A 17,680-nucleotide genomic window follows, 5' to 3' on the forward strand; every position below is an offset into this window, starting at 1 on the left:
AACATCTAAACACGCTTTACTAGTCTTTCACATAAGGGATGGGTTTTCAACATATTATCAATTGTAGTACTACTAAAAACATACTAGAGAATCATACTCATATTGAGTACAATAGGTAAGATTAGGTGGAATTTTGGCCAATGTACCATCTCATGTTAACCACCATCAAGGAGGATACGCTTGGACCTATGGAACTAGGCAAAGTCGATACTTGGTACCTACATCATTCAAAAAACACCAAAATATACCCATACATGTATAATATAGTAGAAGCACATATATAATCATTCTCCAATTGAGGTCACGTCATATCATGCTTAGTCACATAATGTACCACATCAAATCATCATATAAAATCAATACATCATATATATTCATCACTGAATCTACATTTATAAGCCATTGCAATAATAAGCATGTAATATCCACATGAACAAAATAATATAGCTATACCAAGGATGCACCCTGTGGGTGCCAATACAAAATAATAATAATAATAATAATAATAATAATACACAATTTATTAACACCATATACAGCATTGACAAACGATCAAAATAATGCTATTAGAATGCAAATGCAGGAGACATTACAAAAATAGAGAGATAGGGAAGGATGGAGAAAGATGTAAGTAGAGAAAAGAAGAGAAAGAGAGAGGAGGGAGGGAGGGGGGTATGTAGAGAGAGAGGAAGAGAGGTAGGGAAGGAGAGAGAGGTGAAATAGGGAGAAGTGGTGAGGGAAGGAGAGATGGATAAAGTGAGAGAGGGAGGGAGAGGCATAGAGGAAGGGAGAGGCAGAGAGAGAGAGAGAGAGAGAGAGAGAGAGAGAGAGAGAGAGAGAGAGAGGGGGGGGGGAGATAAAGAGTGTATTAAGGGAGATAGATGGTAGATAGAGAGAGGAGATAAAGAGAGAAAGGGAGAGGGAAGATATAAAGTAGAGATAGATGGATAGGTAGAGATGTAGAGAGACGAAAGGAGGGAGGGAGATAGGTATGAAGAGAGAGGAAGGAAGGGAGAGTATGTATAGAGAGAGGTAGAAGGGAGATATGTAAGTAAAGATAGAAGCAGGGAGAGAGAGATAAGGGGAAGGATGGAAGGAGAGTTATGTAGAGAAATATAGGTAGGGAGGGAGTGAGGACAACGTATGTAGAGAGAGAGAGAGGTCTAGATATTGAGGGAAAGATAAGAGAGTGAGATAGAAGTAGAGAGAGGGAGGGAGATAGGTACAAAGCTTAGGGGAGACAAAGAGAGTGAGATAGAGATAAATAAAGAGGGAAGGAGGGAGTGAGAGAGTGAGAGAGTGAGAGAGATAGAGGGAGAGAGACAGATTAGTGCAAGAAATAGAGGTAGGGAGGGAGGGAGGGAAGAAGGTAGAGATATCTAGAGGGAGAGGGGAGATAGAGATAATTAGAGAGAGAAATGGTGAGATAGATAAGTGGAGAGAGAATGTGGGAGGGTGGGAGGGAGAGAAAGGGAGATGTATGTAGATAAATAGAGGTAGGTAGGGAGTGAGGGGAGGTATCTAGGGAGAAGGAGAGAGGATATAGAGATAAGTAAAGAGAGGGAGAGAGATAGAGGTGGGGAGGGGGAGATGGGTGAGATAAAGAGGAGAGAATGTGTGTGAGGTAGGTAGAGAAAATAGAGGAGATGAGAGTAGAGTGAACTATGAGAGACATAGGTTTAGAAATTGGGGAGAGAGATGAGAGTGAGATAGAGAGAGGGGGATAAAGGGGGAGAGGGAGAGATATAGGTCTAGATATTGAGGGAGACAAAGAGAGTGAAATAGAGATACAAAGAATCATGATAGGAGCTTGATGATTATTGAAATTTGACTAAGTTTAAGAAGGTATACAATCTAGAGCCTGTGAGAGAGAGGAGAGAGTGAGATAGAGAGAGGTAGAGAGGAGGGGAGAAGGAGAGTGAAAGGGAAATAGAAAGGTCTAGAGCTTGGGGGAAATAGATTTTTAGATAGAGACATAGCAAAAGAAAAACATGTATGCATTTTGGCTTGTACTTAGGCCTGGACAATAAGCCTTAGGCTTGAGAGGTTTATTTCTCTTATTTTAACACATTTTTTCTTTCATTCTCATTTCCCAATTTCCTCATCATCAAGTTTGCACATTATATATTGAGTATTAGTGAAATTACCACAATAATTTTGCACGTTCGTATTAAATTTCTTTCACTAATATTTCCATAGTTATCAGAGACATATGTGTTGCATTTTTTTAATAAATTTTGACCTACTTGTCTAAATTTGAAAAAAAATATGTATTATTGTTCTACACTTAATTATTTACACATTTAGTAAAAGTAATGCATTTTCGATTATTTTGGTGCAAGATATGTGATCCACATGCTTGGTGATCTTATTTTTCAGGATGTACCCACTTTGAAAAATCATAAAAAAAAAAAATACTTAACAATAATTAAAAAAAAAATACACAACTTTCAGTACTCAAACTTAACTATATTTCTACCAATGGATTTTTTCAAAATAGTAAATACAATTATAGAATTTTTTTATTCACACAACAAACACTATGTTATGTTTTGCTGGAAAAAACAAGAACAATTTTGTATACAAGAAGCATTTGATCCTCTTAATCTCTTCTATTTTTTAAAAAGTTTAGGAGTCTAGAAACAAGGTATATGCGAATTTTGAGTGCATGAGTCTCAAATTACTCCTCCAAGTTTAAGTTTAGCTCATTTCATAAAAATAAAGTGGCCACTTAAGTCCCCTTTTTAGCCCCATCTTGGTGCACTTACCCCATTTCAAAATTGGAGTGCTTATTGTCAATGGATAGTGTCATAATCATGGTATTGACTAGGTCACCAATACAATTGTTATCTCATTCACTTCTATTTCACTATAATTTCTTATTTTAAGCCTGAATCTATCTCTAAATTTGATTTTGATTTTTTTTTCTCATATATTTTCCAATCTAATAAAATTTATTTCTCATATATTTTATACATCGACTACGAATAACAAAATCAAATCTCTAATTTCATAATATCACTTTTGTAGTACCAAAAGTCATTTAGACTAAGAAACATCCAACTTTTTAGATTTCAAATCATTCAACTAATTAATCTTGATCTTTTATGATTCTAACAAATCACCTTTAGACATCTACTATAATATATCTATATCAAAATAATAATTCTATATCGAATTTCTAGCTAAGTGTCATGTATACATTGTTTGCATTTAGTTAAGTACGTTACTCTAGGTAATTTCTAATTTAGCTTCCATTTAATTAACCTTGATATTTGTGTGAGGGGTGTTTCATTTTGTTTAAGTGGACAACACAATATATTAATTATAACAAACAAAATATCAAGAAATTAAGGGAATAATTGCCAAAAACTAATTATTTGTAGTGTTTTCAGTAATATTAAATTTATAATTTTTATAAATTTATTTTTATCATATTTATTTATTTAGTTTTCAATTAAAAAAATTATATTTCTATTTTATTTATTGAGTGTCGTAATACATAACTTGAACTACAAATAAAATACTTTCATGATTTCTTAGACACAAATTAGAATATTTTATTTACTATTAACTTTTTAATTGGTAATTGTAAAAATTCTAAAACTACATTTAAGTGCAACATGTTTCTTTTTGTATATATATATCAAAAAAAAATCCATAATAAAATAAGAACGTTGATTTGAAGTGCAATGCAAATTTGTTAAGATATTTTGTCATTGTTTGTCATTGTTTCTAATGTTTCAAATTGAGGTCATTATTTTTTTGTAGTGGACCTATATTGCTTATATAATATAAATTACCTAACACCAAAAGCTATTTATTACCTATAAATTTTCATTTTTGATGATTTTGTTTGAATCATAAAAACATGAGGTGAATTGGTTTTTTATCAATGTGTCAATACGAGTGGAGGGGTTACACTAGAGGCTTCTCAAAGGGGGTGTTGGCTCTAAAGGTGGTTTAATCTAAGCCCTCATGTTTAGATTGAATACTCCTTAGAATGAACCCCATCCATTTTTCAATCATAACATGATTTTAGGCAAAAATTTAGGTTTAAATTTTACTCAAATTTATAAATATTTTTAAAAAATAAGAGAAAATATCATAAATGAAATCAAACTACCAACTTTTAAAGGGGAATTGATATTTATGTGAAGGATTTCTATTTTGTTACAAGAACATAAAAATTGAAGTAATAAGAGAAATACCACAAACAAAATCCATTTAAATGTCAATTTTTTAAGGGACTTAACTCAATCAACACTTGCCTTCAAAAAATATAAATAATTTAATGATTTAATTTATTCCTATCAATTGATATGTGCCATGGTAAAACTTGTGTATGCATATATGTATCCACATATATCCATTGGATTATATCTATCAATCAATACATGTAATTGTGAAATTCATGTATGCATGAACATATATATGTATATATACATATAGATACATGCACACATACATAAATATTAATATGTATGTATGTATGTATGTACATGCCTACATACACACATTTGTTCCAGTGGAATTTTTTTTTCACTCCACTTCAATATAAGACTTGTTTTTTAAGAAAGTGTTCTTTTAATCTTACATTTTTTTATAAATCTACAAAATTAGAGTAAGAAAGAGCATTCTTAATATAGGTGTTGAGGAAAAATCAACACTACAACTCCCAAGGATCACCTGCATGCAAACTTGTCATAGAAGAAGAGAAGCAAAAACAAAGCTATGGAGGCCAAAATTCAGTGATCCGGAAAAGAGGAGTCATATTGATTGTGCAAGAATAATACAATACAATTACAAATTACAAAGAGAAAATCATTATAAAAGGATACTAGAAACCCTAAAAGAGAAAACCCAAAAGAATTATAAGATGCCTAAGTTTGGCTTAAGCGTAGAGTATAATAGACTAATAGTTAAATAAATAATTATTAACCACAACATGATAACTCTAACACCCCCCCTTAAGATGAACTTAGGGAGTAGCTAAAAACAACTAGGGACTAAAAAATGCATGTAAACAAAATGCATGAAAGTAACAATAGGTCCTAGAAAATAGGCCTGATGAGTTACCCAAGTACAAAAGATCTCTCACAACTAGAGAAAAGGAGAAAACCTTATTAGAAAAACTCCTCTCCTAAAGAGAGAAAAACAAGTGAAGGATTGAAGAAGCCTCCAAACAAGAGAATGTCCCAAAAAAAAGGAACAAAGGATGAACATGAAGAACACTATTGAAGCATGAAGCTGCAAACATTATTGAAGAATAACTGTCAATCTGAAGAACCTCCACTAAAATAGAAGATAATCAAGTAGAGAAGACTGTAATCTACATGAGTGCCCTCAAAGAACACTACTCAAAACAGATGGCAAACAAAGGCAAACAATTGAACTCGATGATACAGATGGCAAAACCACCAAAGTCTAAAGAGATGATCAATTGAAGATGGAAGGTTGCCTCCAGAAATAGGAATGAAAGAGTGTCCATATAGTAAATGGTCCATCTCACCGAAATGCATAGGTAACCAGTCACTGCATCCGCCTAGTACATAGGAACAAATACTAAATACATAGCTCACTTCAACGAACCAGGAAGCATTAGAACCAACAACCAACGGGAGAAGCCCCCCCCATAATGCTGACAAGGGAGAGGTGAAAGGTACATTAAAACTGAATGCCAAGAAAAACTGCATGACGAAGAACTAGGAACATCGAGAGTGCAACAGAAGGTATAAACACATATAAAGGCTAGTGTCGTGGAAGGAACACTCACTTGACACACATCACGAGGCTAATATCATGGAAGGAACACTCATGTGACAAAGGTAGATGGTAAACAAAGGAAAACATCAAACCTCTTGTGGCACTTTAATGGAGTGCAAGTACAATAAGGCACAAGATGTGCAAGATCCCAAGCATGCAAAGCATAGTGGCACTTTATCTAAGTGTGTTTGTAAAAAGGAAAATGCTTACAAAATTATGTATACAATACTCAAAGAAAACAAAAGGCTATAAATACAAAAATAATAGCCAAAGATGAGTCATCCCACACAAAGATAAGAATCCCAGGAGCTGAAACATCCAAGATATTCACCAAAGTGCATAAATGCAAAACACTGAATAAAATGTACCTAGAGAAAAATATGGAAAGAAGACCCATACCACTAGAAAGTGCACAGAACTAGCTTTCCAACGATATCTTATATGCCATAAACCGAGTCCAGATGCTCAAGATATGCCTCCCAGAGTGCAAAAAATTAACTTCTGGCTTTGATGTCAAAAAAAACATCAAAACAACAAAAACTGAAGATCAAACCTCTAGATCTGAAAAGAGATCAAAGAGATCTTTTAGGTAATATAAAATTTTCCAAAAAATGACTTTGTTTTCCCAAGTTATGGTGAAAAACCCACCCCCCTATCCAAGAGGCTTGCTAGAGGGGCCTGAGTAGTGACTGGGCGGAGCTGCCGATGAAGGTGGTACGCAGGCGGAGCGGAGGTGACAGATCGGGGTGCATGAGCGGTGGTGGTGGTGGTTTGCTAGCGGTCGGTGGTGGCAAACTACGGTCGACTACCGAACCGCTAGCAGTCAGCGGCAGTGGTTATCGCTAGCCACAGCGATTAATGGATCATCGGACCTGCTGATGGTCGCAACGACTAGAAAACCACCGGCGACAGCACACGTTGCAGTGGCTACAATCACCATGGCGGTTAGGGAACTGCGTAGGCCTAGGCATGTCGTTAAACTCCTAAAACAAAAAAAAAATGCCTCGATCCACATGCAGAAGGGGGTTATATGGCCCTGAGCAAAAAAAATTTGCCCTAGAAGTCAACTTTGTCCAAATTGGACAAATTATATATGGAAATAGGGGTTTTTGAGCACTCTAAGCACAACCGTGTGTTCCGTTTGAGCCCAAAATGCCCAAAAAAAGAAGGATGGCCCCAAATCCAATTAGAAAACCTCTTAAATCTGAAACCCTCAAAGCTCCAAAAACATCTTCAAAAAACAAGAACACGCAGCAACAAATCTGGAGCTCTGATACCATATAGGTGTTGAGGAAAAATCAACACTACATCTCCCAAGGATCACCTGAATACAAACCTATCACAGAAGAAGAGAAGCAAAAACAAAGCTATGGAGGCCAGAATTCAATGATCCTGAATAGAGGAGTCATATTGATTGTGCAAGAATAATGCAATACAATTACAAATTACAAAGAGAGAATCCTTATAAAAGGATACTAGAAACCCTAAAGGAGAAAACCTTAAAGAATTATAAGATGCCTAAGTTTAGCTTAAGAGTAGAGTATAATAGACTAATAATTAAATAAATAATTATTAGCCACAACATGATAACTCTAACACTTAAAATAAAACAAAGAGCTTGAATACCCCATGTGAAATTGAAATAAAAGATTAGATTTAGGATAAAACAGGAACTCAATTCCCCTTCTTAGAATTGCATCTTTAATTATACTTGTAAAATTTATAATTGCTTTCTATGTACTTAGAGATATGATATTACAATATATTTTGGTGGATATAGATGTTGACATGTGCTACATATCCCTTAAGTTAGTTATATTGGGTCATATGGACAAATTGTGTAATCACTTATATCAAGTGATGGGTAGGCCTTTATTAGGATTACTCTTCCATTGTATTATTAGGATTAATCCTCCATTGTATTATTAGTCATTAATCCTCCATGTTATGTACTTAAGGATATGATATTATAATGTATTTAGGTAGATGGAGATGCAAGCATGTGGCACACATTCCTTAAGTTAGTTATATTGGGTCATGTGTACAACTTGCGTAATTTTTATGTTAGGTGATGTGTTGGCCAAGATATATCAAATTTATTATGTTATTTTCATTATTATATACGTGGATCTTATCAAGCCGTATTAGAGCCACAAATTGATAAAGGTGGAAACAATATTAGTTTTTGAAGATTAAACTATATTTACCAAAGGGATGTGAATTTCTTTATAATTTATTTACTAGCATTGGGGAATTAGATAAGGTAGATAAAACTCAAAAATTAGGGGTCTATTAATTTATTTTTATTTGAGGCTGAATATATAATGAATTAGTGGAAATCTATTGAAATCATTTTTTTCTTAAACCTTAGCTTGAATGGAGGTTCCTATTTTTTATGGAAGTTGAAATGCATCATAAGGGTGGTACAAATATAAATACATGAGAGCAAAATAATAATTTTAGAAAACAACTTTTGGTTGTTATTAAGATGTGAAGATAGTCGATGGCATGAAGATAGTTCTTCATTGGATGAACTAGAACAAGATTTCTTATATAGATGAGCTCCAAAAGAAGAGGGTGAGAAAGAGGAAGATGAAAAAGAAGATGGAGAAGGAGAAGGAGAAGGAGATTTAGATACACACATGTTAGCTCCAAGGAAGGAATATGCAATCCTTCAATTTCATGGATGAATTCAAAAGGAAAAAAGGTTATTTGTGCTATTAACCCTAGCAACAAGTATAATCTCATTAACATGAAATTAAGGTAAGAAGCTACGTGTATAAGCAAATAACATTAAGGACAATCAAATATTAAGTATAGATATTCAATATTTTGAATATTCAAGCTTTCGTTCTCTAGATATGAATGGGTTGGATATTGTTTTTGGTTATCCATGGCTAGAATATATGGGAACAATAAACATCAATGTGCAAAAGAAGCTCACGAAACTTTGGTTGGTATAGGAAGAAACAAATTACATTCTAGGATGTTACATGTATTGAAGTCCAAAGGAAAGTTAAGGGAGATAATTTCAAGAATCTCATGAATATTATAACCATGAATTAGAAGGAAAAAAATGGAGAAAGATGTTCAAGAAAAAGAAAAGAATTAATTTTATTCAAGAGTTAGTAAAACGAGTGAAAACTCATGGTAAAGATTCAAATAAGGTTCTAGTGTTAGCAAAGGATGTCACTGTGAGCATAAAGAATCAAGGAGAAAGACATTGTCGAGGAATGATAGTACAAGGAATCAACAATCCAATCACTATAGACTTACATGGAGTCAAAGGTACAATTACAACAATAAGTGGCACCATAAAAGTAATGACTACTATTGGAAGCAAATGAATATTTACTATGATAAGGAATGGAATCAAATGTGTGCAAAAAAATATGGCTCAAGGATGGGATCCAAGCACTTTCAATCAAAAGCCACTACAAGGACCAACTATGGATGGTTAGATGATTGGTCACACAATCATATTTGTAATAGATTACAATATTTGTACTATTTAGCTTCTCATGTTTTGGGGATGAAACATGTCAAGGAGTGGTGACATGTTGTGTGCCTACGGATATGATATTAAATGTATTTAGGTGGATGGGAATGCAAACATGTGACACACATCCTTTCATGTGGACAACTTGTATAATTATTTATATCTGGTGATGAGTAGACCTTCATTGGGATTACTCCTCCATTCTATTATTAGGAGACCATATATATAAAAATGGTGATTATCATTGTAAGGATAAATATGGAGCATGATATTGTATATGAGATCTCTCACTACTTCTATAAGGAGTATTGTACAATGTTACCTTGCCTCAAGGGTTTACTTTATTTCTACATATATTGGATATTAGATCATCTTGATCCATGAACATCTCTTATGTTTTATGAGATCTATCTAATTCATTATTATATGTGTAAATCTTATTAATACTTTGGTGAACATTTAAATCATAAAGTTATATCGCAATTAAAATAATATTTTTGAATTGTTCTTGTTCACTTTTACCTCTAACTATATATTAGTGGCTTGTCATGACCCACATATGGAGGACGTGGCTAAACTGGCTCCAAAACGGGGTTACAAAACTCGTGTTATTGACTTTTTCGAAAATTTTCGAAAAATCAAAACCGCAGCTATACTGATCATGATCAACGATCTGTGATTTTTGACAAATTTTGTGTTATTGACTTTTCATGCACTTCCGCGACCCACATATGGATGCCCCTAATCATAATAATTTGATTGAAGATTTTTATTGTAGATTTATAGAATATGTTATAATCTATTTAACTATTAAATACCACAAGCTATAATTAAAATAAAGATCTATGCATTTGGAAGGTCGTTTATAATTTATGTCTTTTTAAGATGTAGAGAGGGCCCCAAGTAAAACAGGCTATGGCTTTCAGCCAGTTTCATATGATTTGTACCCACTCCAAAAAAATTTAACTCATTTTAAGATTTGGACTCAGATTTAGAAAATATAGATGGTATATTACAGAACTGCCATTGATTTATGTAGTTTATAGTGCCTGAAACGGATTCTTGAGTTTCAGTCTGCTTGAAGTATTTGTCTTCTCTTGTTGACTGTGTAGGTATGTTGATAGGTATTAAGCACCACATTCTAGTTTTTTCCCCCAAAATTTTATATTTGCTTTTGTGCCTTGAGGCATGTTTATGCCCAATCATGGATCAGGAGCTATTGTTATAATAATATAGCCGGAATCTTCTATATAAAAGACCAAAAGATACCTGGATCATGAAATCACTTACATGAACTCGTTTTATGGATTATTTGCTTGTGTCTAGCTCTCTCCTTGTTAAGAGAGAAGAAAACAATTTTGAATCCATGTAATTTGGATTCAACGTGACCTGATGGTATAACTTGTGTGACTGGATAATCACTTTGTTGGGTTTGGGAGGATTTGCTCGTACACTGGTTGAAGCAGATTCAACATGGCGTATCAAGATCTAAAAGATGTCGACTAGTCACGGAGTTTTCTTTTTGGGTGTTTAAGGATCTTTTCATAATTCATTTTGCAGTATACCAGTTGAAGTGGATTTTATACGTCATGTTGATCTAAATGATGTGGGCTAAAGAAAATTTTGTTTGAGGATCTCTTTATAATTCATTTTTTACTATTGAAATTTGGATAAGATGGTAGCAGGATCAGAATCGGAAGTAAAGAGGAGGGGATATGGTAGTGGACAATTCCTGCCAGAGGAGTCCTTCCAAAGTTGGACAAGCTATGCAAATGCTCTAAGGCAGACACACACCAGGCTTTATGACAGGGTGTTTACAAGGTCTACGGATGAGGAGGAGATATTTGAGATCAGAGCAAGAAGTGGTCATGAGATGAAGAAGACCCTTAACTGGTGGGACTTGATTTGGTTTGGGGTAGGTGTTGTTATTGGTGCAGGAGTTTTCGTTCTCACTGGTTTGGAAGCCAAAGTGGATGCCGGCCCTGCAATCATTTTGTCATATGTTATCTCAGGACTCTGTGCTATGCTCTCTGTTTTTTGTTATACTGAATTTGCTGTGGAAATTCCAGTTGCAGGTATGGTTCATCAAATACCTTTCTCAGATACTTCAAATGAATACCCACCTTAGACAAATACTTCTTGATCGCTTGTTTGTTTTCTCCATTGAGAAATCTTAATTGAAAAGGGCAATAAGCTCCAACATACTACTGAACCACAATCAGTAGAAAGTATTACCTACACCAGGCACATAACCAGGCTTCAGATTGCAAGTTCTGGAATTGTTGTGTTAGAATCCTCCCTCTGAGGTATTGGCATTGCCTGCTGTTATAATGTAGTGTTTTGTGGGTTCTCTCTGGCTTGTGTTAGCATCCTCTGTCTCTGAAATATATATCCTAGCGGCCTATAGAATTTGTTCCATCTTAATATTCTGCCTCCTTGTGGTTGTTTACTGACCACTTTAGAACAAGTAGCTGAGTTGTAGAGCAGCCCATTGACTATATTCGCACCGGTCCTATGAAGGGGCTGCTGTTTCAATCTTCATTGTGCAAGTGACCCCATCAAAATTGAATATTTGGTGCTGGAGGGAAAATGAAATTGCACTAAAGAGAGGGGGCTAAGAGTTCCAGCATGCGCTGGAAAGCCTTCAGAAACTTCGAGTGACAAATGGCTATTGAATTAAATTCTATTTTTGTAATCTCTCAAAATTTCACAGAAGCTTTTCAGATAAATTCAAGAATTTCAGTTGGAAAGAAGGATAGTTAAAACATCTCAGGACTACTTGAAGTGCTATACTTTTCAAATTTCACTCTTTCACTCAGGAGTAAAATTCGGAAGCCCCTCCACCTCCCTGGGACCAGTAAGTTGGGTGTCCTTATTTTCTTCACAAAATTTTTAATTTTTATTTTGCTCTATTTTGAATAAATACAGTGATAATGTCAATCAAGCCTTGCAGTGTCTCAACACCTTTTGTCTTTCTTTTGTATCTGGCATCCACTGGAAAAAACTCAATATTATTGCTAGACTTTCTTCCTAGTTCAGTATGGCTTGAAGAATGGGTTGATCATGGTGAGATCTTTTGCTTTTTAGGCACTCACTTTGCTTTCCAATTATCCTCTGCTGTCTTTTGGCAACCTATTCTTCCACGCAGAGAAAAGAAGCTACACCGTTGGATTACAAACCCCCTTCACTTGCCTGAAAATTCCAAATTTGCTCTAAGTGCTCACTGCCAATCATGTTCACTACTCATCTTCCAGGGCCCCTTCCAAAGCTTCTTATCAAAAGCTGGAGTGGATTGTCAAGGGTTTTCTATGGGCTTCAAAGGCTTTCAACAAGTCGCCTAGGCATTTTAAATGCCTCTCACGAGACTCTAATGGCCTTGGTCAAATTGATGCTTGCAGGCAGCAGCTAGCTTTGTGCCAAATGGATCATCTATGCCTTGAAGGGACAAGATGCCTAGAAAATTTGTATCCAACAATGCATTGCTTCCGGTACTCCCCCTGGCTGCAGCCTGTGGCATGCTCTAGGCTTTCACACCATCCTCATCATGAAGGAATCAATGTGAATTCAAGGCAACTTTGTTGCTAAGAGCATTGTTAAGCCCAGGAGGAGCAGAATGAAAATGTATATTTAATATTATAAATCATTTCATTCTGAAGAAATGTAAACATTTATTTTATAGGCAGAAGTATAGTTTAACTGTCACATTACTACCTGAACAGAAAAGAAAATTATAGAATTTACAAACGTGTTAACCCTGAAGATTAACACGTTAACAGAGTATTTGGCATGTTTGAGAAGCAATAAAGTGATGGATCATTTGGAATGGAACCAGCTTCAAAACAAGGATCTCCTTCAACAAGTATACCTTATTGTGGTCTCTTGTGATCACTTGCTAGGATTGACCCACAAATGTGGGGTTTTTACTATTTCTGATCTTTTCTTAAGAAATGTTAAGACTTGACTCTCTTTGCCAGAGTTCGAAGCCAAATTCAAGTTTGGCATTCAAGATATGGGGTTTATCAAACTATCTTGGATTTGATTCCCCATGAAATGGATCACAACATGGAAATGTGTGTATAAAGCCACGGTAGAAGGATTGGAAGTGGTTTCCAGATACTCCCTTTTAAGTTTTAGGAGCTGCAAACCCTATAAAGGATATTCATGGCTTTCTTCTCACCTGCCTATGGTTCCCAAGCTCAATGCGAGGTGAAATCTTTAGTCTCCTACCCTCAATGGCAACACAGGTTTCAAACAGTTTGGACCACTTTGGTTAACCCCAAATTGGCTTAGTTTGCTAGGTGTCTTCGCTACCAATGTCTCCCTAGAGAATCTCAATTGGCTCATCTGGGAGTAGTAACTTTGCATTGTCCCTTCTATGTCCATTTGGAAACAGTCAAGCATCTCTTTTGGTTCTATCCTTTTGGCCTAGGCTGCTTGCTTTTGGATTCATGATCTCTTTAAGCCAGTCTACCTTGAGCCTTTCTCACGGCATATGATTATTTTGGGCAATTTGCCCAAGATATCAGCTAAATAAACCTAGCTGTAGTATGCTTTCAAAGTGGAGATACTATTTTCAATTTGAAAAGATAGAAATTCTACTTTTATCGCTAGATCGACCAGGGCTAGGCACTTCTCCATGTATGTTAAAGCTAGTATCTATTCTAATGTTATGTTACACATCTTTGTTTGAGCCATCAAGGTGGCTTTGCAAGTCACTCATTTGAAGTGTTTTATTCAACACTAGACTAATGGCCCCTATATAGTTGCTTGTGTTCCTCCTTTCCCTGTCAATAGGAATGCTTCTCCGCCACAGGGGCATGCCTTTCCACTGCATAGGTGTCAACGTGCTCATAGTCATAGTTCCAGACGAGGTCATCATGGTTCCCAGGGTCATTCACGTTCGCAGCATCATGGGTGGACTCTTCTACCGATCATCAAGCTGAAATAAGGATTAGGATGATGCCATCACAGGCTGGGAACCCATTGCTGACAGCCAAGGCCTCTCAGATGTGTAGGGTCATCCACCTAATCATGATCCCCTCCTCCTACTAACATAGCCCTGGCAGCTTAGTAGTTTGATTGTTCTTTCAACTTAAACTTTTGAGGTATGATCCTAGTCCACCTGACTTATATGTGGATTATGTTTGATGTATTAAGATTAAAGTATCGCACTATTCATTACTAAAATAGTACAGTAAGAATCCACTAAGGAAAAGCTAGATTTAATCAAAGATCAAATTCCCATTGAGACAGATAGAGACCAACCTCAAATAATCATGTCTATGCTAGTTTGTCTTTGATTAATTACTGCCTCCCATCAGCTATAATTTTGGAACATACTATTTCGCTGCTGCTGAAGTTCTGTCCCAATCTTTTTGGTCTAATATTCTATGTTCTTAGCTTGGAATTCTATGTTCTCCATGTTTGTCTCATACTAAACATACAGGCTGTTTAGGTGTCATGCCTTGTGGGCTTTCTCTTAAATCTTGGTTAGCATCTATGTGATATCCCTAATTTACAAGCTATTTTCTATGGTTGCTTCTCTCTTTGATGGTACTGCATATCCAATTAATAATTTCCTTCTCCTTCGAGCAAGCAGTATTAGGGGTCATAGTTTTGAAGCCTGTACTCTTTATAATTTCTCCCATGATGGCCTTCATGAGATCTCCTCCCTTCTGGACAACTTAAGCAGAGATTTTGATGACGTTGACTTGGATTTATATGTAATATTGTGTAAACTTTAGATGTTTCATTGTAGTTTATTGATTGTATGTTGCTTAACTGGTCATGTATCTCCAAATTCCAATTTTGGTTTTGGATAGTTCCCTCTGTCAACACAAGTTGAGAATGCAACAGGAGGCTTGCTGTTCATTGGTTTACTTGCTGTTTGACCGTGTTTCTGCTCTGTAACCGATTCTTCCACAACCATATATCATGAGTTAACGCTCCTTTTATAGGTAACTGAACCTTGTCGGGATTAGCTGCAGGCGTACTAAAAATGAAATAAAAAGAAACTCTGAAAGACAAGCATTTATGTGTCTACATTTGCACATTTATGTTTGTATGCTTCAAAAATTAAAAAAACAGTACTCTGATTTTCATCTTCCATCTTCTTTGGGTTACATATACATATTGTCATTTTCTGCGAAATTCTTTTCCAAGTTGCTGTATTTAAAAGTTTAGACAATGCACACACTTAATATTATTGTGAAAGCATAATAGTTATTGAGCACTACAACATGCACCACTTACACTGCCAACTATTTGTGGATGTGCAGGTAGTTCCTTTGCCTATCTAAGAGTGGAACTGGGTGACTTTGTGGCTTATATCGCTGCAGGTAATATCCTATTTGAATGTGTCATTGGTGGAGCGGCTGTTGCCAGAGCATGGACGTCCTACTTTACCTCACTTCTTAATCATAACTACAATGATTTTCGCATCCACACAAATCTACCTACAAATTACAATCAACTAGATCCAATTGCAATTGGAGTCCTTCTGGTAGTGGGGCTTATAGCAATGAAGAGTACTAAAGCCACTTCTAGATTGAATGCTGTCTCAACAATTTTTCACATAGTCCTCATCATATTTGTTATAGTGGCAGGCTTAATAAAAGCTAAACCCTCAAATTACACACCATTTGCCCCCTTTGGAGCTAAGGGCATTTTCAGGGCCTCCTCTGTTGTCTTCTTTGCATATCTAGGATTTGATGCAGTGGCAACAATGGCTGAAGAAACAAAGAATCCTGCAAAAGACATTCCTCTGGGACTGGTAGGATCTACAATAATTATCTTAGTAGCCTACTGTCTTATGGCTGTAACTCTGTGTCTGATGCAGAGTTATGTTGACATCGATAAAGATGCAGGATATAGTGTTGCTTTTCAAAAGGTTGGGATGAATTGGGCCAAGTACATCGTAGACCTAGGAGCCTTGATAGGAATGACTACAGCATTACTAGGAGGAGCTGTCGGTCAAGCCAGGTATTTAACCCACATAGCTAGAACACACATGTTGCCTCCCTGGTTTGCACTGGTCAATGAAAAAACAGGGACCCCAGTCAATGCAACACTGACTATGGTTTTAGGGACAGCAATAATAGCATTTTTCACAGAATTGGATGTTCTTGCAAAATTGGTTTCCATCAGCACATTGTTCATATTCACACTAGTAGCCATAGCTTTGTTGGTTAGAAGATACTATGCAACTGGTGAAACCAACAGGCACAATCAGAATCTGTTAATCATGTTCCTGTTGCTAATTCTATCATCCTCTTCAGCTACAGCTATATGTTGGGCTAGAAGTGATAGTTGGATTTGTTATGTAATAACAGTCCCCATATGGATCCTATCAACATGCGGATTATGGATGTTTGTTCCACAAGCAAGGAAACCAAAGCTTTGGGGTATGCCATTGGTACCATGGTTACCATCTCTATCTATTGCCATGAATATTTTTCTTCTGGGTTCTCTAGATTATCAGTCATTCGTTCGCTTTGTAATTTGGACTGTCGCATTGATAGTGTATTACTTACTTTTTGGACTGCATGCATCCTATGATACTGCAAAAGCTGAGAAAAATGTCAATGTTGGGGTCACTAAGGATGAAGAAGATGGAAAAGAACTAGAAGCCTTTCTTGGCACATCGTCTTAGCTTTATGTAGTTGTAAAGCTCTTCCAGGGATAGTTTCAAGTTTCAACCTACCATTGACTACTTGAATCAAGTGAATTGAACTACTTTTTCAATAAATTCATATTTGTCATTGTTTTCGTTATGACGTTTCTTTACATAGTCAATTGTACAATCTGTATATTTGCTCAATGCTTATATTTGAGTAATATGTGCAAACAGAACTTTTCATTATGACGTTTCTTTACATAGTCAATTGTACAATCTGTATATTTGCTCAATGTTTATATTTGAGTAGTATGTGCAAACAGAACTTTTCATTTTTCAAGATGGTTTTTTTTTTATTTATGTCATTTTTTTCTAACATTTTTTCTTCTTTTTTTTTTAATTAGAAAAGATTTGAACTTAGTATCATCTAGATGCTTACAACATGAACTTTGTCATTAAATCAAGTGGTCTTTGACATCTTCCTTGCATCAAAGTTCAAGAGGAAAACTATTTGAATAAATGATTAAATCAAGTGGTCTTTGACATCTTCCTTGCATCAAAGTTCAAGAGGAAAACTATTTGAATAAATGATGGGATATTAGGAAGAGGCATTTTTTCCATAATGGTCAAGAGAAAAACTATTTGAGTAAATGATGGGGTATTACGAAAAGGCATTTTCTCCATCAATGCTCAAGAGAAAAACTATATAAGTAAATGGTGGAATATTAGGAAGAGGCCTTGGCTTAGTTAAAGGATAAAACTTGTAATTATTTAATAGGGTAAATAGAAAAAAAAGAAAA

General features: G+C 35.5%; 1 protein-coding gene across 1 annotated transcript; it reads left to right on the top strand.

Moving 5' to 3' along the window:
* Window positions 1–10,146: 10,146 nt before the first annotated feature.
* On the top strand, window positions 10,147–17,037 carry LOC131036944 (cationic amino acid transporter 1). Its single transcript, XM_057968968.2, has 2 exons — window positions 10,147–11,340; window positions 15,544–17,037. The coding sequence occupies exons 1-2, from the start codon at window positions 10,941–10,943 to the stop codon at window positions 16,914–16,916; spliced, it is 1,773 nt and encodes a 590-aa protein (XP_057824951.2). The 5' UTR covers window positions 10,147–10,940; the 3' UTR covers window positions 16,917–17,037.
* The last annotated feature ends 643 nt before the right edge of the window (window positions 17,038–17,680 follow it).

The sequence above is a fragment of the Cryptomeria japonica genome, chromosome 11 (assembly GCF_030272615.1).
Source record: "Cryptomeria japonica chromosome 11, Sugi_1.0, whole genome shotgun sequence".
NCBI classification, from domain to species: Eukaryota; Viridiplantae; Streptophyta; class Pinopsida; order Cupressales; family Cupressaceae; genus Cryptomeria; species Cryptomeria japonica.